This window comes from Ovis canadensis, chromosome 7 (assembly GCF_042477335.2).
Source record: "Ovis canadensis isolate MfBH-ARS-UI-01 breed Bighorn chromosome 7, ARS-UI_OviCan_v2, whole genome shotgun sequence".
In the NCBI taxonomy this organism is placed as follows: Eukaryota; Metazoa; Chordata; class Mammalia; order Artiodactyla; family Bovidae; genus Ovis; species Ovis canadensis.
This window is the reverse complement of record NC_091251.1, coordinates 33,310,928-33,334,244: the sequence shown is the minus strand read 5'-3', so window position 1 is coordinate 33,334,244 and position 23,317 is coordinate 33,310,928. Positions and strand designations below refer to the sequence as shown.

The window sequence follows — 23,317 nt, the reverse complement described above, 5'->3', positions numbered from 1 at the left end:
AACATAAAGAAGAGGGAATCGCTTTGGAAGTGACACGCGCAACAGATTAAAAACTGGTAGTTAGCATTGACTACATCAGAAGGGGCCTATAGACCTTGAGAAGAAGTATAAGCTGGAACAAGGAACCATCTGAAACGGAACTGACCCCACACTGCCCTCAACAGCTCCAGAGAAATTCCTAGATATATTTTACTAGTATCATTTTTTTAATTTTTAAAAATTTTAAGTTATTACTCCTTTAATTTTCATTTTTAAAACCTATTAGCTTGCACAAAAAGACCCTATTTTTAAAGCAAATTTCATATATACATTTTTTATAATTTTTTTAATATTGTATTTTTGAGAGTCTAACGTCTAGATTTTTAATCTTTGCTTTTTGGTATTGTTATTAATTTTGTACCTTTAAGAATCCAATCTTCAGTACCCATTTTTACTAAGGAGTGTGATTACTGGCTTGATTGCTCTCTCCCCTTTTGACTTTCCTTTTTCTCCCCCAGGTCACTTCTATCTCCTCCCTCCCCCTTCTCTTCTCTGCTTAACTCTGTGAATCTCTTTGGGTGTTCCAGGTTGTGGAGAACACTTAGGGAAATGATTACTGGCTAGATTGGTCTCTCTCCTTTTGACTCCCCCTGCTCTTCTGGTCACCTCTATCTCCTTCCTCCCTCCTCTCTTCTCTATGTAACTCCGTGAACCTCTCTGAGTGTTCCAGACTGTGGAAAGCAAATAGGGAATTGATTACTGGCTAGATTGCTCTCTCCCCTTTTGATTCCCCCTCTTCTCCTGGTCACCTCTATCTCCCTCCTCCTTCTTCTCTTCTCCATGTAACTCTGTGAACCTCTCTAGGTGTCCCTCACTGTGGAGAATCTTTTCACCATTAACCTAGATATTTTATCATCGGTGCTGTATGGATGGAGAAGTCTTGAGGCTACTGTAAGAATACTGGAGTGGATTGCCATTTCCTTCTCCAGGGGATCTTCCTGACCCAGGGATCAAACCTGGGTCTCCTACATTGCAGGCAGATTCTTTACCATCTGAGCTACAAGAGAAGCCGAGGTGACAGTACATGTTTTTTGAATGAAACACACACCAGAGGTTATCTACACAAAGTATAGGTCATTTATTTCCCTTCTAACCCTGGGCTCAGTACATAGATGGCTTCTCTTCACCCTTTGGGTTGACAATTTTCTCCAGGTTGCTGCTGATAATATGGTAAAGCTCAGCCTGGAAGAAGGCCAAAGGACAACAGTCAGTTTCTCGGCCTTTCCCCTGCCTCCCTCATCCACCTCCCTTAAGGGCTTACCCCAGACTCACATAGAAGGCCCTCAGGTCAAGCACCATGGCCCTGAGCTCCCCATAGACTGCCTCATCTCGTTCATGCACCAGGGCCCGGTAATCCATCTGGGATGAGAAGCAAAGCTGAGTCAGCCCCATAGGAGGGTGGGATATTAGTCTCGTTTCCTTATATAAGGAATAGCTAACTTGAAGAATGAGCCCCTTCTCAGCTAAGAAATGGGATCACACAGGATCAGAGAAAAGGGGTCAAGGTTTGTGAAACCCAAATCAGTTTTCTTGGGCTTAATATACTCCACATTGGAAAGGTCATAAACAAGACAAAGAGGACCTCTATCCCCACTTCCTCACCCGCCCCCACCCCAGCCAGCCTCAGCTAAAAGGCGGGTAGACTATGTACTTACTACATGGGTCTCCTTAGAGGCCTTGGCCACAGCATCCCCACGCTCTGAGAAGTACCTGCCAGGAGCAAGAGGAATAACCACAGGAATGACTATTTCGAGAGAGAGATATTCCCTCAGACCTTCCCCAAAGCCCTGCTTCATCCCAATGGGCGTGCTCAGCTTTGGGAGTCCCAAATAAATGTCCCTGCAGACCCCCATACTAGCCCTCCAACTGTTCTCACTTTGAAATAGTTGTCTGGAAGGCTTCCACTTTGGTCTTGACTGCATTTACCCTCTCCAACACCTTTTCCTGTGGTGACAAAAGAGATGCGAGGCAAAGAAAACACTTCATCTCCCTCCTTCTCTCACTGTCTCCCACCTCCTCCCAGTTCATGTCCAGCTCCTGTCCCTTTCTCTCCAAGTCTCTCCCTGCTCTCAGCATCCTCACATACCCTTTCTTACCTGGATTGCCACCCCAAAGTCATTTCCATCCTCAATTTTGGGGATCAGGTGCTGGATCCATGTAATCACCTACATTAAGAGTTATCATGTAGGACTCATTCAACAAACTCTCTGTTCTTATTACTGCTACTTCCTAATAAACCTACATTTAACTGAGTACTTATTATATGCCAGGCACTGTGCTATGTATTATACATCTCATTTAATCTTCACAACAACCTTTCAAGGTAAATATTCTTATTGTACCCACTCAACAGATGAAAAAACTGAGTCACAGGATGTCTAAGTGACATACTTAAAGTAACCAGTTAGGTAAGTGATAGAGTCAGGATTTGAACTAAGGCAGTCTCCCTCTAGGGCCTAAGTTCTTAAACCAGCTCACTGTATCACAGCACCTGCATACCTGGTACAGCAGTAGGTTCAGAGGTTATGGAGGTGGATACAGCACCATCTGATTTGGGGATGTGATCACCATTGTAATAAACAAAAGGTATCTAAACACAAGGCACAGAAGGAAGCTTCCTAATTTGGGAATAAGTTCCTGAATGAAGGACTTGAGTATCTAGGGCCTGGCCTTGCTTGTCTTCTCTATGTCCCCCAGTTCCCAGGCTTACCAGAATGCATTTTTCTTTGAGAGTCCAGACTTCTGGCTTAACCAGGGCAAGCAAGGCCAGAACCTTCTCATTCCCAGGGAGAAAGCCGCACTTAGGGACTGTGAGAAAGAGGGGATTTAGACCCTTTCTCATCCAACAGTCAGTGTGCCATTTCCCTTTCCCTAGCCACCTCTTCCTCTCTTACCTTCTTTCTTCTCCTGCTTATCTGTTTCCATCTAAGGGAAAAAGGGGAAAAATAGCTTTAGAAAAGTCATGGAGGTTGGAGGGCCATCATTTACACTGCGTTTATAGCCAGAGCCCTACACCCTGAGTGCCTCACCTCATCATCCTTGGGTGGGGGGTCTGGAATGGGGATGTCCAGTGGGGCCCGGAGAGAGTTCAGGTCAGTCACATTGAAGGAGTCCTCCTGCACAGAGCTCACTGTCAGGGGCTGCCCAGCCTCTTCCCCCTCGGCCTGAGTCACAGCCTTCCCTTCACACATCACACCCGCCCTCTGCCTCGGAACCTAGGCTCAGGCTTCATGTTATTCTAATGTTCCCAGTCTACCACTTACAACTGTATTCTGCATTCAGAATGTAGTTGTTAACCAGAGAGAGCAGATGAAGAGGAGAGAGGCTATGGGATGGGGCAGGAGGAGTTCACACTACTTACTTGCAAGAGCTGATTAAGGTATATGATTTTCTGAGGCAAGAATCTGTAGAGGAATTCCTCAGCCTGTGGGTTATATTGCAATGGTCAGAATCACAGAAGACATTCAGTGAGATGTCTGAGAAGTGGGACTGGAAGGGCCCTTGGAAATCATTGACTCTAACACTTACAAATGAGGGAACTGAAGCCCTGAAAAGTGAAGGGACTTGCCCAAGCTGGGACGCAGCAGAACCAAGAATTGTGGTATTCATTCCTACATTGGGGCCATGGCTTTTCCCTCTACACCAAAAGAGGGGAGAGGAAGTGACGGAACTGAGGACGGTTTTAAGAGAGGTCAAAGTAAAAGCAGAGATCAATAATTAAGAGCTTATCTTGGGTGGAGGTTTGATAAAGTAGTGCACGGGGCGAGGGTGGGTTTGGGGATCAGTCTGAGAAGTTGCAACCCTCAAGTATTGGCCTTAGATTCTGGATTAAATCGCTTGAATCCTGAAGACTTACTTACCTCCTGGAAAAGATTTTGCCTGAAGACATCCACCTGCACAGAGAGCAGTACCCGGATGTCGGTTAAGGGTCTCGGTTGTCCAGAGTAAGATCCCACCCTCAATGGGATGCCCTCCAACTTGGCTCAGTTCTTTCGCACCACAAGCCAGATTTCCCTGGAAACCTATGCTCAGTGCAGAGATAGTCCAGAGAGCAGGTATCTGTAATCCCCCGGGGCAGAAGTGAAAGCACTTAGAGAGGTTGGGAGATTTCTCTGGCGCGGCCTCGTTCCCCCTGAGCACCCAGTCTGGCCTCCATTCAGAGGGGCTCCTCGGCCCCTTCCTGGCCTCCCGGTCCCCCGTTACCTGTTTGCGGGCTTCCCCGCTCAGGCGCACCCCACAAGGCTTGGCCATGCTGCTCCAGTTGCTGCTAGATCTCCGGTCCCCCAGTTCGCCGCCTGGGCTTTCGCTTTCACTCCGGACGTCCAGGCCCGCCCCCCTCAGCCCCGCCCCCTCAGCCCCGCCCCTTTCCTTCTTTTCCCCCTCCCCCTGGAAGGCAGCAAACCGTAGGGAGCCCCTCTGCCATTCTCAGCCTGTGCGAGTGGGAGAGGCGGTGCTGACTGGTCACAAGCCCAGGGGCTGCCCGTGGGAGGGGCTAGGACAAGTGGAACAGGCGGAGATAGAACAGGGGCTGTCTCTCGAAGGGGAGAGGCTTAGAGGGAAGGGAAAGGACTGCCCAAGGATAGTCAGGGTTGGGGTAGTGATGAGAAGGGTGGGAGAGTGGGAAAGGGTGTGCTCAGTGGTGTGGCTCCCCCAGGAAGGCTCGACTGCGGTGAAGGGTCAGCGAGGGATCAGAGTGAGTGGGAGAAGTAGTAGGAGGGAGACGGGATAGAGGATATGGAAGAGGGGGCTTCCTCCTGAAGGGCGCTCTATCTTCAAGACTGACAGAGGGGCTTGACGGGCTCAGGCTGGCCAGAGTTGAATCCCCAGCTGAGTGGGATTTCCTCAGTGGGGTGGGGATAGAGAGGACTTTGATGGGAATAAAGTAATCCCGCGCCGGGAGCTACCCGGAGAAGGGTGGAACCAGCCTGGACCAAAGAGGGGAAGCGAGCTAAAAGAAGGTTTATTGCCTAGACGCTCTGGGGGAGGAGCCAGGGACTATTTACCATTATAATTGGCTGGGCCTTCATGGTCACGCCCCCTGATTTCCTGGCCCCACCCCACCTTAAGTTTAAACCCCTCCCGTTCCCCTGAATTTGAGTCTCAATCCCGCCCTCTTTCCTAGTACTTCCTGTTCCCGCTAACTCTGGCATGGGGCCTGGGACCGAAGAGTGACCGTGGCCTGAGTGCCCCGGGGCGTCCTCACCGACCAGGGTCGGGCTGGAAAGCCAGACCCCAGACGCTCCGGGCGGTGCTCGGGCCGTGCACAGCCTGCGCCCGGTCCAGTTTGGCAGCGGGCCGGGGTTGACTCCTGTCTCAGGATGCCGGGGGAGGAAGAGAAGCGGGCCTTCCTGGAGGCCCGCGAGGAGCTGGCGAGCGCCCTGAGGAGGGATTCCGGGCAGGCTTTTACGCAGGAGCAGCTCTGGCCGCTACTGGGCACCTCTCTGCCGCCAGAAGCCCGTTACCTGCAGCTGGATGCTGCACGCCTGATCCGCTGCAACGCTCATGGGGAGGTGAGGCCCGCCCCGGCTCGGGAGGAGGACAGAGGACCTGAGGCTGGGCCGGGGCTCACAGCTCTCTGCTCTCTGACTGCTCCCAGCCCCGAAACTACCTCAACACTCTCTCCACGGCCCTGAACATCCTGGAGAAATATGGCCGCAACCTCCTAAGCCCTCAGAGGCCTCGGTACTGGCGCGGGGTTAAGTTTAATAACCCTGTCTTTCGTTCTACGGTGGATGCCGTGCAGGTGAAGCTCCTGGGCCCCTAATGGGAGTAGGAAACTTAGCCTGGGCTGGGGGTTGGCTGGAAAAGGCCTGAGGCTGTGCTGAATGGGTTGAGTCCCAGCCCTATTGGGAAGGGGGCCTGCTGGGCGGTGACTGGTTTGCCTGTGTGGCAGGGGGGCCGGGATGTTCTGCGATTGTATGGCTACACAGAGGAGCAGCCAGATGGGTTGAGCTTCCCTGAGAGGCAGGAGGAGCCGGATCAGCAGCAAGTTGCAACAGTCACACTGGAAGTACTGCTGCTTCGGACAGAGCTCAATCTCTTGTTACAGGTGAGGTATCTCTAGTCCTGAGGACTTAAGCACCAGGGCTGGGGAGACTAGCCTAACAACAAAGCCAGTCTGGGGACTCTCATACTGCTGAATCACAGGCATAGTCTCCACGGTAACTTGGGATCTCTCTGTACTTTTCACTCTGAATGTTGGGGGACCAGGGCTTTGAGGGAGGGTCTTGTTCTAAGGCTATAGGTGGGAACTCTTCTCATCTTGTTTGCAGAATGCTCATCCAAAACCGCAAGCACTGGAGCAGCTGCTGAAAGACAAGGTTGAAGATGATGTAAGGAAGGCAGGAATGGGGCTCTGGGGCCTGGTGAACAAAGGAAACCTGTTGTGGGCCTGTGTCCCCAAGCCCTTACTCATTCCCTGTCCTTTTTCCTCAGCTACTGCAGCTCTCAGAGTTTGCCCCCTTACTGAGAGAGATTGCTCCCGGCCCCCTCACCATACCCTCTGCTGCAGGTATTATTGTTCTGTATTAGGGGGAAGGAGTGCTAGTAGATTATATTGATAGAAATTTCCTCTTTCTTCTTGATTATCTCCCTTTTTAAAAAAAAAGAGATTAAGATTGTTTCTTTAGGTAGAAAGATGTGTTGAAAAGTAGTCTGTGATTTGTTTCCCTCCACAGCTGATTCAAATGTAACCTGGTCTTTTTTAGAAAGATATTGTGTTCTTCTTTGTCTCCCGTTCTCCAGGCTCCACTCCTGGTCCCTGCTTCCTCTGTGGTTCTGCCCCAGGCACGCTGCACTGCTCAACTTGTAAACAGGCCTTGTGTCTAACTTGTGATCGCCTCTTCCACGGACACCCAGAACGTGCGCATCACCATCGCCAGACCCTGCATGGACCCCCTCAGGCTGTTCACCCCAGGTGCGAGATCTTCTTTTCTGAGTGGGAGCAAAATTGAGAGAACTTAATATTCCTTGAGTCCACTGTGTGATGGATTTTGTGCTAAAGACTGTTTCATAGATGCCAAGCAGCTGGCTCCTGCCCTTCAGGAGATTCATAGACATATATACCAAGCAAGATATACATACCAGTCATAGCAAAATAGATTGTCATGGTGTGCGAATGGGTAGTGGGAGGATGCACCCTAGTCAGAAGGATCAGCTCAATCAGTTGGCAGTATTTCAAGCATCTAATAGGGGTGAGGCTGAGATATTTACCAGCCAGACCTGAACTTTAAGCTGTCATTTCACCGTTAACCAGGCTATGAGTGTGCGAGTATTCCAGGCATAGAGGATAACATGTGCAAAGGCCAGAGCCATGTGCTGTCCTGCAGGGTATGAGGGGGCCCGTGGGTAAGGGGCCCAGGCACCCCCTCAGCAGGCCATGTCTGTTTATCCATTACAGCCTACCTGCCTCAGCTCCACCACGGCCTCAGCCAGCCTCTGTGCCGACCCTGGGAGACAGCTCTGATCCTGCAAGTGCCCGTCTGCCCTGGCCCTGTTCTGCCTGTGCCTTATTAAATGAACCTTGGGCAGTACTCTGTGTGGCCTGTGATCGGCCCCGAGGCTGTAAGGGGTTGGGTCCTGGAATCGAGGGTCCCCAAGGAACTGGGGGCCTAGAACCTGAGCTTTCTCGGGGTCACTGGGCCTGCCAGAGCTGCACCTTTGAGAACGAGGCTGCGGCTGTGCTGTGTGCCATATGTGAGCGACCTCGGCTGGCTCAGCCTCCCAGCTTGGTGGTGGATTCTCAGGATTCCGGCATTTGCCTGAAGCCCCTTCAGGTATCTTGTTCCTGGCCTTCTGATCTCTTTATTTAGATCTGTTACCATAGGCCATTCTCTACTTCTTCATCCTCTGTTTTCCCTTAGTTCCCTGGTATCTTCCCCCAAGCTTCCTATATTTCCATTTTGAGCCTTAGCCAGCCTTTGATAGGATAATTCTTTCTGCCTTTCCAGCAGGGGGATACTGTGCTTTCCTCTGTCCAGACTCCAGCGTGGTACTGTATTCACTGTACCTTCTGCAACTCAGGCCCTGGCTGGGTATGTGCTATGTGCAACCGGACCAGCAGCCCCATCCCAGTACAGCAGACCCCCCAGCCCCATGCCAGCTCTTTGGAAGAGCGACACCCTGAACCAGGGCCTCCACGACCCCTCTGTGCCCCCGTGACCAGTTCCTGCGGGGACCTTGAGAAGCAGCGCCAAGACAAGATGAGGGAAGAAGGACTCCAGCTGGTGATCAAGATCCGGGTGAGGACATGGGCCTGGGATGAGCTTGTCGGGGAAGGGAGAGGCTGCAGTTGATCGATGGGCATTCTCAAAACCTGTCATTGTCAGCAGCAGCTGCCTGAACCCTTCCCGCATGGCAGGTATCAGACTGTGCACTGCTCACACGATCCATGGTCTCAAGCACTGTCAGCATTTTGGTTCAGGCTAAGGGGGGGATGGGCTTCCCTGGTGGCTCAGACGGTAAAGTGTCTGCCTACAATGCAGGAGATCTGGGTTTGATCCCTAGGTCGAGAAGATCCCCTGGAGAAGGCAATGGCAACCCACTCCAGTACTCTTGCCTGGAAAATCCCATGGACCGAGGAGCCTGGTAGGCTACAGTCCATGGGGTCGCAAACAGTCGAACATGACTGAGCGACTTCACTTCTTCAAGGAGGGGATGGAGTGTGCCCTTCCTGCTGGGCTCCCTATCTGAGCGGGGCTGTTTCTTAGGAAGGGGAAGCTGGAGGCGCCTCTCCAGAGGAGGTCTTCTCGGCTCTGCAGTACTCGGGCACTGAGGTGCCCCTGCAGTGGCTGCGCTCAGAGCTGCTGTATGTGCTGGAGATGGTGGCTGAGCTGGCTGGACATCAGGACCCAGGGCTGGGCGCCTTTTCCTGTCAGGAGGCCCGGAAGGCCTGGCTGGATCGTCATGGCAACCTGGATGAAGCTGTGGAAGAGTGTGTGAGGACCCGGCGGAGGAAGGTATAGCAGCTGTGCTGGAGGTGAGGCAGGGTTGAGGGCTGTGGATCTAAGAGCCTCTCACACTCTGATTCACTCCTTCTCGCCCCTCCCAACTCACAGGTGCAGGAGCTCCGGTCCCTGGGCTTTGGGCCTGAGGAAGGGTCTCTTCAAGCCTTATTCCAACATGGGGGTGATGTGGCACGAGCCCTGACTGAGCTACAGCGCCAGCGCCTAGAGCCCTTCCATCAGCGCCTCTGGGACAGTGGCCCTGAGCCCACCCCTTCCTGGGATGGGCCAGATAAGCAGGTGCTGGAAGGAGGTGACGAGCCCACTTAGTACGGCTGAGGACAGGCTGAAGGGTAGGCTCCCTGGGGTCTGACAGCCACATCTTCCCTCTCCACCTGAATCGCCTTGCAGAGCCTGGTCAGACGGCTTTTGGCAGTCCACGCACTCCCCAGCTGGGGCCGGGCAGAGCTGGCGCTGGCATTGCTGCAGGAAACACCTAGGAACTATGAGTTGGGGGACGTGGTGGAGGCTGTGAGGCAGAGCCAGGACCGGGCCTTCTTGCGCCGCTTGCTTGCCCAGGAGTGTGCCGTGTGCGGCTGGGCCCTGCCCCGCAACCGGGTGAGTCTCCGCTGCCTCCAGCCTTAGAATTGCTCTGTTCCCTTTGGACCTCCCTTCTACCCCGGTCCTGTCTCTCATGTTGTCTTTTGCTCTGCAGTTGCCCATGTGCCCCTGAAGGCTTCTGGGAAGGGGAGAGCAGGAATAGGCCACCTCTCTCTCTTTCTTTTTTTAATGTTCTATTATGAGAAATTTCAAGTGTGCAATAGTAGAGAAAATTGTATAAGAAATTCAGCCTCCCTCCCTCCACTATGTATTCATCATCACGCTTCAACCATCATTAATGTATGGCCAATCTTTACTTTATCTACACAGGATTATTTTGAAGCAAATCTCAGACATCAGATAGTTCACTAGTAATATTTCCATATCTATCTCTAAAAGATAAAACTCTTTGAAAATACAGGCACCAATGCCACTGTCATGCCAAAAAAAATTACCAGTAATTCTTTAATGTCATCATCAAATACCCGTTTGGTAGGGATAAGCCCCTTTTATCTCTGAGCCCCTTCTAACTTAGCTCTAGGTCAGAAGTGGCAGTTCCTTGGCCAAATACAGCCCAGGTTAGTTAGGCTGGCCCTGTGTTTTTGTTTGTTTGTTTTTACTTTTTATTTTAAAATAATTGTAGATTCACAGAAAGTTATAAAAATAGTACAGTCTTGTGTGCTCCACCCACCTCCCAATGGTGACATCTTATATAATTGTAGTGTAGTGTCAGGACCAAGAAATAAATATTGGTACAATGCTAGCTAGACTGCAGACCTTGTTCATTTTGTGCGTGGATGTGTGTGTTTGTCGTTCAGTCACCAAGTCGTGTCCAACTCTTTGCAACTACAGCACACCATGCCTCCCTGTCCCTCACGCATCTCCCAGAGTTTGCCCAAGTTCATGTCCATTGAATCAGTGATGCTATCCAACCATCTCATCTTCTGTCACCCTCTTCTCCTACTTTCAGTCTTTCCCAGCATCAAGGTCTTTTCCAGTGAATCCACCTGTTCACATTAGGTGGCCAAAGTATTGGAGCTTCAGCTTTAGCATCAGTCCTTCCAATGAGTATTTAGGGTTGATTTCCTTTAAGATTGACTGCTTTGATCTCCAAGGGACCCTCAAGAGTCTTCTCTAGCACCACAGTTCAAAAACATCAATTCTTTGGCTCTCAGCCTTCTTTATGGTCCAGCTCATATCTGTACACAACTACTGGAAAGACTATAGCTTTGACTGTACAGACCTTTGTTGGCAAAGTGATGTCTTTGCTTTTTAATACACTGTCTAGGTTTGTCATAGACAAAGAAGCAATCATCTTCTAATTTCAGGGCTGCAGTCACCATCCACAGTGATTTTAGAACCCAAGAAGAGGAAATCTGTCACTGCTTCTACCTTTTCCCCTTCTATTTGCCATGAAGGGATGTGGCTGGTTGCCATGATCTTAGTTTTTTTAATACTGAGTTTTAAGCTGGCTTTTTCACTCCCCTCTTTCACTCATGAAAAGGCTCTCTAGTTCCTCTTCGCTTTCTGCCATTAAAGAGGTATCATCTGCATGTCTGAGGTTGTTGACATTTCTTCTGGTTTATGCATGTACTTGTGTGCAATTTTATCTCACATGTAGATTCATGTAACCACCACTACAATCAAGATATCACAAAAGCACCCCCTTGTGCTACAGCTTTAGAGTTGTAACCTTCTTCCCCTCCTCCTGTCATACAGCAAGCACTAGTCTGTTCTCCATTGCTACAGTTTTCTCATTTCAAGGATGTTTGTGTGTTTGCTGTTTGTGGCCATGCCACATGGCTTACAGGATCCCAGTTCCCAACCAGGAATTGAACCCAGGTGCTCAGCGGTGGAAGTGTGGAATCCTAACCACTGGACCACCAGGGAATACCCCTCTCTCTTCTTTCCTTTTTCAATTAATGTGGTTTTTTTTTTAATTTTATTTTCTACTGGAGTATAGTTGTTTTACAATGCTGTGCTCGTTTCAGGTGTACAGCACAGAAAAGTGATTCAGTTATCATATGTCTGCTTTTAATTGACTGAGGATGCCTTCAGAAGTTCTTCTTTCGTTTACATTAGGTCTCACCATTGTCTTTTTTTTTTTCCATCTGAAGGTCTTCAGACATTTAGGTTGCCTGGCCAGTTGTAGCAGACACCAGGCCACTGCCCCTTCCACCGGCTGGCAGCTGTAGCTTCTGACCCCTCCCCTCCCATCCTCTCCCCTCCACCAGATGCAGGCCCTGACCTCCTGTGAGTGCACCATCTGCCCCGACTGCTTCCGCCAGCACTTCACCATCGCCTTGAAGGAGAAGCACATCACAGATATGGTGTGCCCTGCCTGTGGCCGCCCCGACCTCACCGATGACACACAGCTGCTCGGCTACTTCTCCACCCTCGACATCCAGGTAGGGCAGTCCCTCGGACTCAGGGTGCCCTGGGCTTTGAACAGGAGCCTTGCCCGCCTGCCACTTTCGCATCCTGTCCCCAGCTTCGAGAGAGCCTAGAGCCAGACGCCTATGCACTGTTCCACAAGAAGCTGACGGAGGGCGTGCTCATGCGGGACCCCAAGTTCTTGTGGTGTGCCCAGGTCAGTGGACTGCCCAGAGGTGCTGACCGGAAGGAGGGGTGGGGAGTAGCACGTGGTCAGGCCTTAGATAGCTTTATGCTCTTGCACCCACAGTGCTCCTTTGGCTTCATATACGAGCGTGAGCAGCTGGAAGCAACATGTCCCCAGTGTCACCAGACCTTCTGTGTGCGCTGTAAGCGCCAGGTGAGGCACGTCTAACCTTTTGGAATACCTGCTGAGCCACTGCAGGTGCTGTGTGAGACTCAGGGTTTGCTACAGAACAGAACAGACAAGCTCTCTGGTCTCAAAGAGCTTACAGACTAGCAAGGGAGGGAGGGGGCAAGGTTGAGGAAGGGAGCGAGAACAGAAGTATATACATCACCATGTGTTTATGAAGAAAACAAATAGGAATCTGAGGTCAGGAATAGCAGAGTGGACCTACCTGGTACATGGGATTGGGAGGTTAGATAAGTCTTCTCTAAAATGGCTTGATTTAGGAGCTTCCCTGGTGGTCCAGTGGTTAAGAATCCGCCCTGCAGTTGGGTTCAATCCCTGGTCGGGGGACTAAGATCCCACATGCTTTGAGGCATCCGAGCCTGTGCGCCACAATTAGAGCCCCAGCAGCTTGCCACAACTAAGACCCATCAAAGCCAAAAGTAAATCAATATTTAGAAATAAATGAAATGGCTTAATTTAAGCTCAGGCCTGAAAATTAAAAAGTCAACTATGCAAGAAGTATTTGAGAGAGAAAGAACAAAACACGGAAAGGCCAAAGTCCAAAAAAGTGTTGTATGGTTGGAGCCTCAAAAGCAAGGGTGAGAGTGCCAGGTGGTCCAAGAGGAGCTAGCTGCCAGATCAGGAGAGGTCATGATGAGGACAAGCGAGGAGGGGATTGATTGGCCTTTCATTCTCTGTTTTGGCTGTGCCATGGGTCATGTAAGATCTTAGTTCCCCAGTTAGGGATCAAACCTGCACCCTCTGTAGTGGAATAGTGGAGTCTTGAGCACTGGACCACCAGGGAAGTCTCAGGTCCTTTCATTCTAAGACTGAACAAGGGGTTATGTGCCTTCATGTACCTTTAAAATGTTGAATATTTGAATGGATTCCTAGTCTGAGTGAGCCCAATAAAATTGGCTGTTTATTCTTCATAAAAAAAAAGTTAAATATTTGATACCAAAAATTTGCATCTGTCTTATGAAACACAATAATAAAGTGAACACCTGCCACCCTACCTCCAAACTTCCAAGCTAGAACACTCCCAGTGCAGTTGAAGCTGCCTGATGTATGCATTCAGAGGCACACTGCCTGCCGGGTGGAGGCTGAACCACAGGGGAGCAGGAGTGGAGGCAGAGAGACTGGTCCTTGAGGCAAGCAACCAAGGCGAGACCTGACCTGGCCTGAAGTAAAGGCGGTCAGAGGAGGGATAAAGAAAAGGGGAGCTGGGCTAGAGTGACAGAAACGAGACTTGCTGGTGAATGTGTCAGGTGTGGAGAGATGAGAGAACCAAGGCTGGCCCTGCAGTTTGGTGTTGGAGCACAGAGCTGTACACTGAGTCAGGGCCCTCTGGATCTGAGTGGGGTGGCCAGCAAGCAGGGCCTGGCATGGCGCTTTCATGGGAAGCTTGCTTCCTTCTGGCAGTGGGAGGAGCAGCACCGAGGCCGGAGCTGTGAAGATTTCCAGAACTGGAAACGCACCAATGACCCAGAATACCAAGCCCAGGGCTTGGCGATGTACCTTCAGGAAAACGGCATAGGTAAGGTGCCCAGTCATCTCTCACTGCGAAGAATGACACTCTTTCCTGGGGCTGAGGAGCAGCCCCAGCCCTGACCTGCTGACCCTTGCAGACTGCCCCAAGTGCAAGTTCTCGTACGCACTGGCCCGAGGAGGCTGCATGCACTTTCACTGCACCCAGTGTCGCCACCAGTTCTGCAGCGGCTGCTACAATGCCTTTTATGCCAAGAATGTGAGCCCCCAGGCCTGGGATGGAAGGGGTAGCAGGGTGGGGCTCCCATGAGGAGGGGTGGAGGCAGTGGAGGAGCAGCCCAGGGGAAGAGGAGACCGGGGCGGGGGGTGGGTGAGGTGAAGCACCTCTCTCTGTCCCCTCCCGCCTTCTGCTTGCTCCGGACCCTCCAATGCCTCCATCTCCCCCACCACTATACCCCTCATGCAGGGGTTCCTGAGAGGCCAGGACCCCAACAGTTTCCAACTGCCCCTCTCCCATCTGGGTTTCCACCAGAAATGTCCAGACCCTAACTGCAGGGTGAAGAAGTCCCTGCACGGCCACCACCCCCGAGACTGCCTCTTCTACCTGCGGGACTGGTCTGCTCTCCGGCTCCAAAAGCTACTTCAGGTCGGGTGGCCAACTTGGCTGGTTTACCAGCTGCCCAGGAGAGGAGGCAGGGTGTAGGGTGGCAGGAAGGGAAAGGTCGGACGCGGAGAAATCAGCAGGCTGGCATCCAGGGAAACTAACTCCCAACCTTCTGCCCTCAGGACAATAATGTCATGTTCAACACAGAACCCCCAGCGGGGGCCCGGGCAGTGCCCGGAGGTGAGTGTCAGGACAGGCCTGGGAGGAGGGGCTGGCTCCCGCTGTGTGATGGATGAAGGGGGCTTGGGTGTGGGGTTGAACCAGAATGCAGAGCCCGTCCTGCGCCTGCTTGTTGTGTCCTTTGGTGAGTCAGCCTCCCCGGGCTTGTTTCTTCCTCTGTGAAGCAGGCTCGTGTCCAGCGTACAGCCCAGCTGTTTTATGTAAGGCCACATTCAAGCACCTGGTACCTTGATGCTAATTTTATTCTCCCATTCCCAGAGGATAGTGATTCATTAATTAACTCAATGGCTATTTAATGAGACTTACTAGTTGCACTGTTTTAGGTTCTGTGAGGACAACAGAAAAGATGTTGCATGTGATTCAAATCTATCCCACTTCTCACCATCTGCATAGAGTAAGACCTTCACAGAATAAGCTAACCTTGTAAGAGCTTAGCTAAATGCAAGGACAGCAGGTCCCTGCTTCTGTATCACAAGTGGTCGGCACAGTGGCATCTGTTTCCCAATGCCCCCCCCCCACCCCCATTAGAGCAGGGACTCCTATTCTCAGTCCTCTTCCCAGAGGCCGCCTCCCACGTTCCCCTGGGCCTTTGTGGTCAGTGGCCTCCTCCAGGCAAAGGGTCCCTTCCTTCCCTTACCCCGAGGTGGCTGTCGAGTGATGGAGCAGAAGGAAGTTCCCAACGGGTTCCGGGACGAAGCCTGTGGCAAGGAGACTCCTGCTGGCTATGCTGGCCTCTGCCAGTGAGTGCCAGGCGGGGCATGGAGCTTGGTGTTGTGGGGAGAACTGGGGGTGTGCCTGGGCAGAGAAGTGGGCCTCTGGGAGTAGTGGGTCCTGTGAGAAGTGGGAGGGAGGGAGCCCTCCAGGCAAGGGCACAGCAGGCAGCATGCACAGGTTGGCAAGTGCTTACAGGAGCAACAGGTGAGGGGCGTCCGTCTGGTTCTTGCGAGTACGCTAGTGCCCAGCACACTCAGTTAAAATCAGCCAAACAGAACAAATGTTCTACCCTTTCATCTCCTCAGGGCGCACTACAAAGAGTATCTTGTGAGCCTCATCAACGCCCATTCACTGGACCCAGCCACCCTGTATGAAGTGGAGGAACTGGAGACAGCTGCGGAGCGCTACCTGCACATGCGCCCCCAGGCGCTGCCTGGCGAGGATGCCCCCACCTACCACGCCCGCCTGTTACAAGTAAAGCCTCCCCTCCAGCCTTGCCTCTGACCCCACTCTCTAGGAGTCCCCTTTCCAGCCTGTGTCTGAGTCCCAGGCTTCCAGCATCATTTGTCTTCTCTCTCTTTCTGCAGAAGCTGATAGAAGAGGTGCCCTTGGGACAGAGTATCCCCCGCAGGAGGAAGTAGCTGAGAGCGAGGGTCCCAAAGAGGGGCCTGTGGTTCGACTCCCACAGGAACAACTCTAGCACCAATAAAGAGGCATTTCCTTGCCCAGGCTTCTTGGTAGTCCTTCTTCCTTCCTGACCTAACTAACCATCCGGGGGCACCAGGGAAAGGGGAGTGGGGTGAACAGAGCTTTGTAAAAACTTGTGGGTGGCCAAGGGCAACCCTCCCCATTCAGCCACCTGGCCTGGGCTGCTTCCTTCCCTGCCTCCTTTGTTTCTTTCATTGAATTCAGCTAATATCTGGGGTCACCTAGTAGGTATCAAGCAGACATCATGGGGGGAATATAGATGGGCAAGTGGTACAGAGCTATCCAGAGGCCCCAGGCCAGACTCCAGGACACTGCAGCCTCCCAGGGGAAGCAGCGGCGTCATAGAGATGTCAGATACAAGCAAGGGGAATCCTAAGGGAGGAAAGGGAAGGAGCCTGAAGTAGGAGAGGCCCTCCTCCATCTTCTGACAGCCGGATTCCAAAAGATAAGGTTCTCAGATGCTGCTTCCCCCTGGTGGTAACCAGTTGCCCTGCAACTCTGAGACCACGTGATTTCAGGGAAAGGGCCCTCCCTGGAGGAGAACTGAAACTTAGGGTGGGGACTGTAGGAAGGGGTGGAGAGATACGGAAGCTGCCCAGCTGGGAGCTGAGCTGAGCTGAGGTCGGCTGAGCCCTGGAACTCCCTGCACAGCAGCTCAGGTAAGATTAACCAAAAATGGGTATCAGCTTGGGCCTAGGTTTGGAAAGCCTGGCCAGACTGGAGGTGGTGGGTAGGGGCTTCTGGGGACGCCTCTGCTAGACTGAGGGATAGACAGCAGAAGGCCTGTGAGCTAGGGAGCTAGAAGTTTGTCCTGAGTGAAGACTGATCCGGGGCCAGTGTCCCAAGCCCTACAGGCCAAGGGCAGGAGGGCCTGCTATGGGGCTGTTTGGGGAAGAAGACTGCCCCATCTCCTGATTGTTTTCTTGCCTTCTGGCCCTGCCCACTTCCGCCCCAGCTCTGCCCCAGCCCCCAGCTCCCTGCCCCACCTGCTCCTGGGACAAGCACAGAGGAAGTTTGGGAAACATCAAAGGAGTTGTGAGAGTAGTGGGTGAAGAGGGCTGATGAGACATTTCAGAAGCAGCTACTGTAAACACTGGGGATCAAGATAGGACGTCTCACCTGGAGCAGGACACCAGGGGAATTCTCTTCCAAACAGTAGATTCCTGAAAAATATCAAGACAAATGCCTCAGATTTCCCTCCAGACGTCACAGTTGGGATGTTGAAAGTATTTTTGGTACTTGCTAGTGATGGCAGAAATGAAACAATTCAACCCTAGAATTTTGAGATATGTCTGGAGGCAAAATAAAAATGGGATCTCCAGGGGCCTTGGCCAGAAGCCAACCCCAAGGGCCAGGGTCTCACTCTTCCCAAAGTGTCAGTTCCCCTGACATTTCTGTTGCTCTTATCCCCAGGATGGCATCAGGCAGGACGCGCTGCACCCGAAAGCTCCGGAACTGGGTGGTAGAGCAAGTGGAGAGTGGGCAATTCCCAGGAGTGTGCTGGGAGGATGCGGCCAAGACCATGTTCCGGATCCCCTGGAAGCACGCAGGCAAGCAGGACTTCCGGGAGGACCAGGATGCCGCCTTTTTCAAGGTGAAAGGCCTGGAAACTGGCCTCTCGGAGGGAGGGATGGAGCACACCCTGTAGGATGACAGATAAAGGGGAGATTGGAGGGTAAGACCAGCCCCACGCAAGATGGAAAGGCAAAACTCAGCATGGATCTCATGGTGGCAACAGCTGAGCGTAAACCTAGCTTGAGCCCTTCTGTGCGAGCGCTCAGGCTGTACATCTGTGAAGCCAGCCGGGTCAGTGGTCCACTACCAGTGATCTCTTCTTTACTGCTGCTGTCTTCTAGGCCTGGGCGGTATTCAAGGGGAAGTACAAGGAGGGGAACTCGGAAGGCCCTGCCATCTGGAAGACTCGTTTGCGCTGTGCTCTCAACAAAAGTTGTGAATTTGAGGAGGTTCCTGAGATCGGCCATAGGGATGGCGCTGAGCCCTACAAGGTGTACCGGCTGCTGCCATCAGGAACTGTCCCCGGTGGGTGTCCCTATGCCCCACCACTCCTAAAATCAGCAGCTGGGGGTGGAATGTGGGGGGAAGGATGGAGTTCTGCGCCTCCTGGGAGGGTGGTGGGCCTCCCTCCAGGCCCCTCGTTCAGAGATCTGCTCTGTCCTTGGGAAGGAGGTTCCCTGCCCAGTCTTGCCCGCCTTTCACTGCCTCCTGTCTTTCCCCTTCCTTTTGTGCCCACTTAAGGCTCTGACATTTGCCTCCCTCTCAACGTTCCACAGCTCAATCAGGGACCCAGAAATTACCATCAAAGCGACCCCACAGTTCTGCATTCCCTGAGAAGAAAGAGGAAGAGGTTACCACAAAGAACTGCATACTCAGCCCCTCCTTGCTCCAGGAGCCCCCTCAGAATGTGAGAACAGGGGAGGGAACCGGGTGGGTCTGAGGGCAGAGCAGTGACTGGGGGCAAGGTGGGCCAACCACAGGAACTGTGTCTGCAGGAGACAGTGGAGACCAATGGGGGAGCTGGCCGTTTAGACTTTGGGAGCAGCGGAAGCAGCAGCAGCAGCAGCAACAGCCCTGAGCCTCAGGAAGGTACTGAGTACTCTGCCTCTTGTGTCATCCTCCACACCACACCCTCTGGCCCTTGGACTCCCTGGTCCACTCTGAATGACCAGTACCTCTGCCTCCCTTCCAGGTGGGGACACAGCTGAGGCTCTTTTCCAGGGAGAATTGCTGTCCCTGGAGCTTCTGCCCCCTCCAGATTCAGGTACTTGGCATTTGTGACTCACCCCTGCCCCTGTCTCCCTTCATCATCCTAAGGCCATGCATGTGTTATCTAATCTGTCAGGCCTTGCAGCCGGCTACCTGACCCAGAGGCACTGGTTTCTAGGCAGCATGCCTGCCAGATTCTAGACTCCACACAACTCACTTCTCCAAAATACCCCCTACACATTCTCTTCCCTGGAAATCCACTTTGAGATGTTGATTCTGTGGGTTAAGTAGAGGCCTGATCTCTGGGACCCTCTTGTAAACTGTAAGACCCTGGGCATTAAGCCCTCAGTGGAAACCTGTGTATTAGCTCCTCTCCTGAGTGCTGGGAGCCAGGGAATTCCCATGGTGTAGTGGTAAAGAAACTGCCTGCAATGCAGGAGACCTGGGTTTGATCCCTGGATTGGGAAGATGCCCTAGAGAAGAAAATGGCAACCCACTCCAGTATTCTTGCCTGGAAAATCCCTTGGACAGAGGAGCCTGGAAGCCTACAGTCCATGGAGTTGCAAAGAGTCAGACACACACATAAGGGCTGGGAAAGCATGAGTGGAAGACCCCCCCGGCTGCTGAGGGTTGGGGGATGAGGATAGGAAAGGCAAGGGTCTTCTCTGTCCTCAGAAGGTACGGCTGCTGCCCCTGCCTCGCAGCCTGCCTGGTGCTCACCAGCCCTCATTTGGTCTCTCTCTGTGAGCCCCATGTTCCTCGCCAGCAAAATGAGGGTGTTGGATTTGCAAGGCGTCCCTCTTCATTTCTCCAGAACTTCCTGCCAGTCAGTGGGCCCCCGGGAGGGCACTGGTGCAGCTGGCCTTTCTCTGTCTTGCAGACTACTCGCTGCTGCTCACCTTCATCTACAACGGGCGTGTGGTGGGTGAGGCCCAGGTGCAGAGCCTAGACTGCCGCCTCGTGGCTGAGCCCTCAAGCTCCCAGTGCAGCATGGAGCAGGTGATATTTCCCAAACCCAACCCATGCGAGCCCGCCCAGCGCCTGCTGAGCCAGCTCCAGAGAGGGGTCCTGCTGGCCAGCAACTCCCGGGGCCTCTTTGTGCAGCGCCTCTGCCCCATCCCTATCTCCTGGAATGCGCCCCAGATGCCATCTGGCCCGGGTCCGCACCTGCTGCCCATCAACGAGTGCGTGGAGCTCTTCAGAACCAACTACTTCTGCAGAGGTGAGGTTGCTCCAGCCAAGCACCTGAGCCCTTTCCCCCACCTCCACTCCCCGCCTCTGGGCCGGCTGTCACCCTGTGCTCCCTCCAGCCAATCCCCCAGCACAGTCCAGGCCTGGCCCCTGCACTTGTGTGGTGCACATCCCAGGGCTCAGCCCTGGCAGCCCCGCTTCCTGGGCCAAGGCCACAGAAGATGAGGCCCAGGTGGAGCCCGGCACCATAATAGCGCATCTCAGGAGCGCCACCACATGGAAGCATACAGTAATTACAAGAAGGTGCGCTTTGCGCCACACCCCCCTCGCCCGCTAGACACACTCGCACAACGACCATCCACACTTGTGAGAGCTGCGCATGTCACATGTTCTCACCCACTGCTTGAGCTGCCCTCGGGTTCCCCCTCTCCCAACCATGCTGAGAATTCCACTTCCTGCCTCCATTCAGCTCTCAACTGGACCTTGGGACTGGGGCCAGGAATATAGGGGACGCAGAGCGTCAGTGTGGAAGGGAGTGAACAGGCAACCAAGGTGTGTCATGGCTGTGTTAGCAGCCAGGGCTGCTGCCAAACGGACTCTGAGCTCCCCCAGCAGAGAGGTTTCAGGGTGTGTGACGATCGGCTACCCCTGAAGGGGGCCCCTTTCCCTGTTTGTCCTCAGGTGAGTAGCAGTTTGGTTCCTAGCACAAGACAGCAGTGTCACCACCCCGGGCTCCAGCTCTAGCCTTGTTCTCCGAGTGGCCCCATCACCATCCCTCTAACTCCGTAATGGGTTCCTCCTTTGTCCTTCCCTGCCTGGGGCCTTCTGTCTTCTCTTTCTTCCAACTCCTGGCCTTTTCTCTCTCAGACTTGGCCAGGTACTTCCAGGGCCTGGGGCCCCCACCCAAGTTTCAGGTGACACTCAATTTCTGGGAGGAGAACCCTGACCCCAGCCATACCTCACAGAGTCTGATTGCGGTGCAGGTGAGTCAGCAGAGCCTGCCTGCATGGGGGTGGTATGTTCCAGAGAAGGGCGTACTGGGGAAGAAGCCCCGGGGTATAGCATCCGGCCCTGTGGTGCCCACAGACCCCTCTCCAACTTCTCTGCACAGATGGAGCAGGCCTTTGCCCGACGTATGCTGAAGGAGACCCCAGAGGAGCAGGCGGCCGCCCTGTCTCTGCTGCAGAGCCTGCAGGACCCCCTGCCTTCTCTCTCTATCCCGCCGGTCTTCTTTGAGGCAGCCTCAGCCTCCTTGCGGTCGACCTGCCTCCCCTAGTGAGCGTTCTCATTGGTGGTCTGAGGTGACTTTGTCCCTCAGCTCCTCATGGACACCGATGGTGGGAAACTCAAGAATGACTTTTTTTTTTTCAATTTTGAGATATACCCTCTTTCATCTCTGAGGAACTGAACAGGCAAGTCCAAATGGTGTGAACTCAGTGGGCCCTTCCCTCCGCCCCCAACCCTAAAACCTAGCACTTTATATTTTTGTCTTAGATCTTCACTAAGGATTTAAAATAAAATGTTACTGAAAAAGGACTCCTCATCGGGTTCATTGAGAGAAGAAGGCAGCAGGGTCACAGGGAGATGGTGGAGATGTCGCCTGAGAGCAGGGTTCCCAGGGTCTCTTCCTGCTGGTGTCTCTGGGCCCCTCTCCCCTCATCCACTCACAGTTTCTGGAAAGGGAGTTGTCCAGGCTCTGTGGGTTCTGGGCCCAGCTCTCTGTATTCTCCAGGCAACCAGGACTGGAGGGAGGGTTGGGGTCAGCCACCAAGAAGGGTTCTGAGCCACCTTCTCTCATGGGAAAGTCCAGTGTCCACAGCCTGTGGCTAGAGGCCTCTGATTCGGCCCACGGTTGAACTCCTACCTGGAAGCCTCAATGAACAGACCTGAAACCATGAGCTCGAGGCCCTGGGGCCTGGCATGGGAGGACATCAAGAGGGACGAGGGGCTGAGCCTCCTGTGCCCAAGGCAGATCAGGTCCTGGGGACTCTCTCCCAGTGTCTGCGGCACTGTCACCCTAACTGAAAGTTGCTGCCATGCTGGTCTCCTTACTCCGCCTGAGCCCCACGTCAGACAGCCTAACCTAGACTGCCATGTCAGCAGCACTCTATTTGCGGGGATCCCAGGGGCCCAAATCCACCAACACCTCTCTCCCTTACCTCGTGTTTATCTTGCTCCCAAATTGGAAGTTCTTCCCAAGGCCAGTGGTCCTCCTATCTCTCTGGACGTTCACCTTCACCAAACTAGTTCACCACTTACCCAACTGCCATAGCCACCGCTTCCCCCTCCCCGTACAGGACACCAGATGGGCAGAGCAGGAACCTTCCAAACCAGCTCCTTCCTGTGATGTCACTTATATGAGCTTTGAGTGGTTCAGCCACATCATTAAGTCTAGACAGACGTCTGGCTTCTTGAGAAAGTCCTTACTGTCTCACCTGACAAACATCAGCGCTGCTTTGGAGCCGTCCCGCCTCCTTGGACCTTCCTTGTCCCTCCCGAGACAGGCACCTGCATAGGCAGTGAGGAAGTCGGGTGCTGACTGCGCAGAGGCACAGGCCCTTTACTTCCTGTTCCGTCATACCCCACCTCCAACCCATCAGCTGGTTCTAGCATCCCTTTCAGAATTCTCTCTAGAATCTGGCCTCTGCTTCCCTCGCTAAGACTGATTGTTCAACCACTGTTATCTCACACACCTCTTCTTTCCGCTTCCTTCCACATCTTTTCTGCTCCCTCTCTTGTTCACCATCAGTCCATTCTCAACACAGAAGAGATCCTCTTAACACATAGATCTCATCATGTCACTCCTCTGCTCAAAGCTCTCCAATAGTTTTCTGTTCACTCAGGGAAGAGCCCAAATCCTTTCCTTGGCCTCCAAGGCAATGTGACTCCTATCCACCTTTCTAACCTCACCCCTTGCCATTCTTCTTAGTCACTTTGCTCTAGGCTCCTTGAACCCGCCAAACACATTTCTGCCTCAGGACCTCTGTGCTTGCTAAGTTTTGTTTTGTGTTTTTTTTGTGTGTGTGTCAGATACACTCTTCTTTCAGGTAAGCACACTGGCTTTACCCCTTCTCTTCAGAGAGCTTCCCGGAGCACCTGACCCAAATAGCACCCCTCACTATTTCATTATGCTGCCTCATTTTTCTTCACAGCACAGATTATGACATATGTTTCTATTTGTCTGTTTGGTTATCATCACTCCTTTCCTATTCCTTGAGAACAGGGACTTATTTTGTTCATTGCTACACCCTCAGTGCCTGGAGGACTGCCTGATACATGGTA

The 23,317-nt window shown here is 52.8% G+C and overlaps 3 protein-coding genes across 29 annotated transcripts; 2 read left to right on the top strand and 1 right to left on the bottom strand.

The window, feature by feature from the left end:
- Positions 1–1,093: 1,093 nt before the first annotated feature.
- Positions 1,094–5,623, bottom strand: PSME2 (proteasome activator subunit 2). The gene is made up of 11 exons (XM_069595670.1): positions 4,243–5,623; positions 3,900–3,932; positions 3,401–3,463; positions 3,069–3,155; positions 2,934–2,964; positions 2,750–2,847; positions 2,136–2,204; positions 1,916–1,983; positions 1,695–1,749; positions 1,312–1,398; positions 1,094–1,221 (listed from the first exon to the last, which is right to left on the bottom strand). Exons 1-11 carry the CDS (start codon positions 4,288–4,290, stop codon positions 1,141–1,143), a joined length of 720 nt encoding a protein of 239 aa, XP_069451771.1. The 5' UTR covers positions 4,291–5,623; the 3' UTR covers positions 1,094–1,140.
- On the top strand, positions 5,135–16,142 carry RNF31 (ring finger protein 31). Of its 2 annotated transcripts, none has more exons than XM_069595634.1 (21): positions 5,135–5,549; positions 5,636–5,782; positions 5,933–6,088; positions 6,312–6,371; positions 6,475–6,550; positions 6,784–6,955; positions 7,439–7,814; positions 7,989–8,279; positions 8,916–8,996; positions 9,096–9,281; positions 9,393–9,599; positions 11,816–11,989; positions 12,073–12,171; positions 12,265–12,354; positions 13,789–13,903; positions 13,995–14,113; positions 14,387–14,500; positions 14,641–14,698; positions 15,342–15,438; positions 15,718–15,886; positions 16,000–16,142. In XM_069595634.1, the coding sequence occupies exons 1-21, from the start codon at positions 5,358–5,360 to the stop codon at positions 16,051–16,053; spliced, it is 3,033 nt and encodes a 1,010-aa protein (XP_069451735.1). In that variant the 5' UTR covers positions 5,135–5,357; the 3' UTR covers positions 16,054–16,142. The 2 variants fall into 2 exon arrangements, with proteins under 2 accessions (XP_069451735.1, XP_069451733.1); XM_069595632.1 differs by having other exon boundaries at positions 8,748–8,996.
- On the top strand, positions 16,003–21,571 carry IRF9 (interferon regulatory factor 9). 26 transcript variants are annotated; one of them, XR_011258121.1, is made up of 10 exons: positions 16,197–16,779; positions 17,534–17,714; positions 17,977–18,160; positions 18,412–18,542; positions 18,631–18,724; positions 18,828–18,899; positions 19,725–19,843; positions 19,988–20,338; positions 20,903–21,018; positions 21,147–21,571. XR_011258121.1 is itself a non-coding variant. In XM_069595648.1 (10 exons), exons 2-10 carry the CDS (start codon positions 17,535–17,537, stop codon positions 21,309–21,311), a joined length of 1,140 nt encoding a protein of 379 aa, XP_069451749.1. In that variant the 5' UTR covers positions 16,197–16,779; position 17,534; the 3' UTR covers positions 21,312–21,571. The 26 variants fall into 26 exon arrangements, 12 of the variants coding, with proteins under 12 accessions (XP_069451744.1, XP_069451749.1, XP_069451745.1 ...); XR_011258120.1 differs by having other exon boundaries at positions 20,505–21,018; XR_011258115.1 differs by having other exon boundaries at positions 19,949–20,338.
- Positions 21,572–23,317: the final 1,746 nt, after the last annotated feature.

Coding starts and splice junctions, on each gene's coding strand:
- RNF31 (XM_069595632.1), top strand. CDS start 5,358: ATGCCGGGGGAGGAAGAGAAGCGGGCCTTCCTGGAGGCCCGCGAGGAG. Junction 8,280..8,747: donor AGCTGGTGATCAAGATCCGG/GTGAGGACATGG, acceptor GCTGTTTCTTAG/GAAGGGGAAGCTGGAGGCGC. Junction 8,997..9,095: donor TGAGGACCCGGCGGAGGAAG/GTATAGCAGCTG, acceptor CCCAACTCACAG/GTGCAGGAGCTCCGGTCCCT.
- IRF9 (XM_069595640.1), top strand. CDS start 17,409: ATGTCTGGAGGCAAAATAAAAATGGGATCTCCAGGGGCCTTGGCCAGA. Junction 18,161..18,411: donor GCCATCAGGAACTGTCCCCG/GTGGGTGTCCCT, acceptor AACGTTCCACAG/CTCAATCAGGGACCCAGAAA. Junction 18,543..18,630: donor TCCAGGAGCCCCCTCAGAAT/GTGAGAACAGGG, acceptor CTGTGTCTGCAG/GAGACAGTGGAGACCAATGG.
- PSME2 (XM_069595670.1), bottom strand. CDS start 4,290: ATGGCCAAGCCTTGTGGGGTGCGCCTGAGCGGGGAAGCCCGCAAACAG. Junction 3,933..4,242: donor GCGGGGAAGCCCGCAAACAG/GTAACGGGGGAC, acceptor CTCTCTGTGCAG/GTGGATGTCTTCAGGCAAAA. Junction 1,222..1,311: donor TTGACCTGAGGGCCTTCTAT/GTGAGTCTGGGG, acceptor GCCTTCTTCCAG/GCTGAGCTTTACCATATTAT.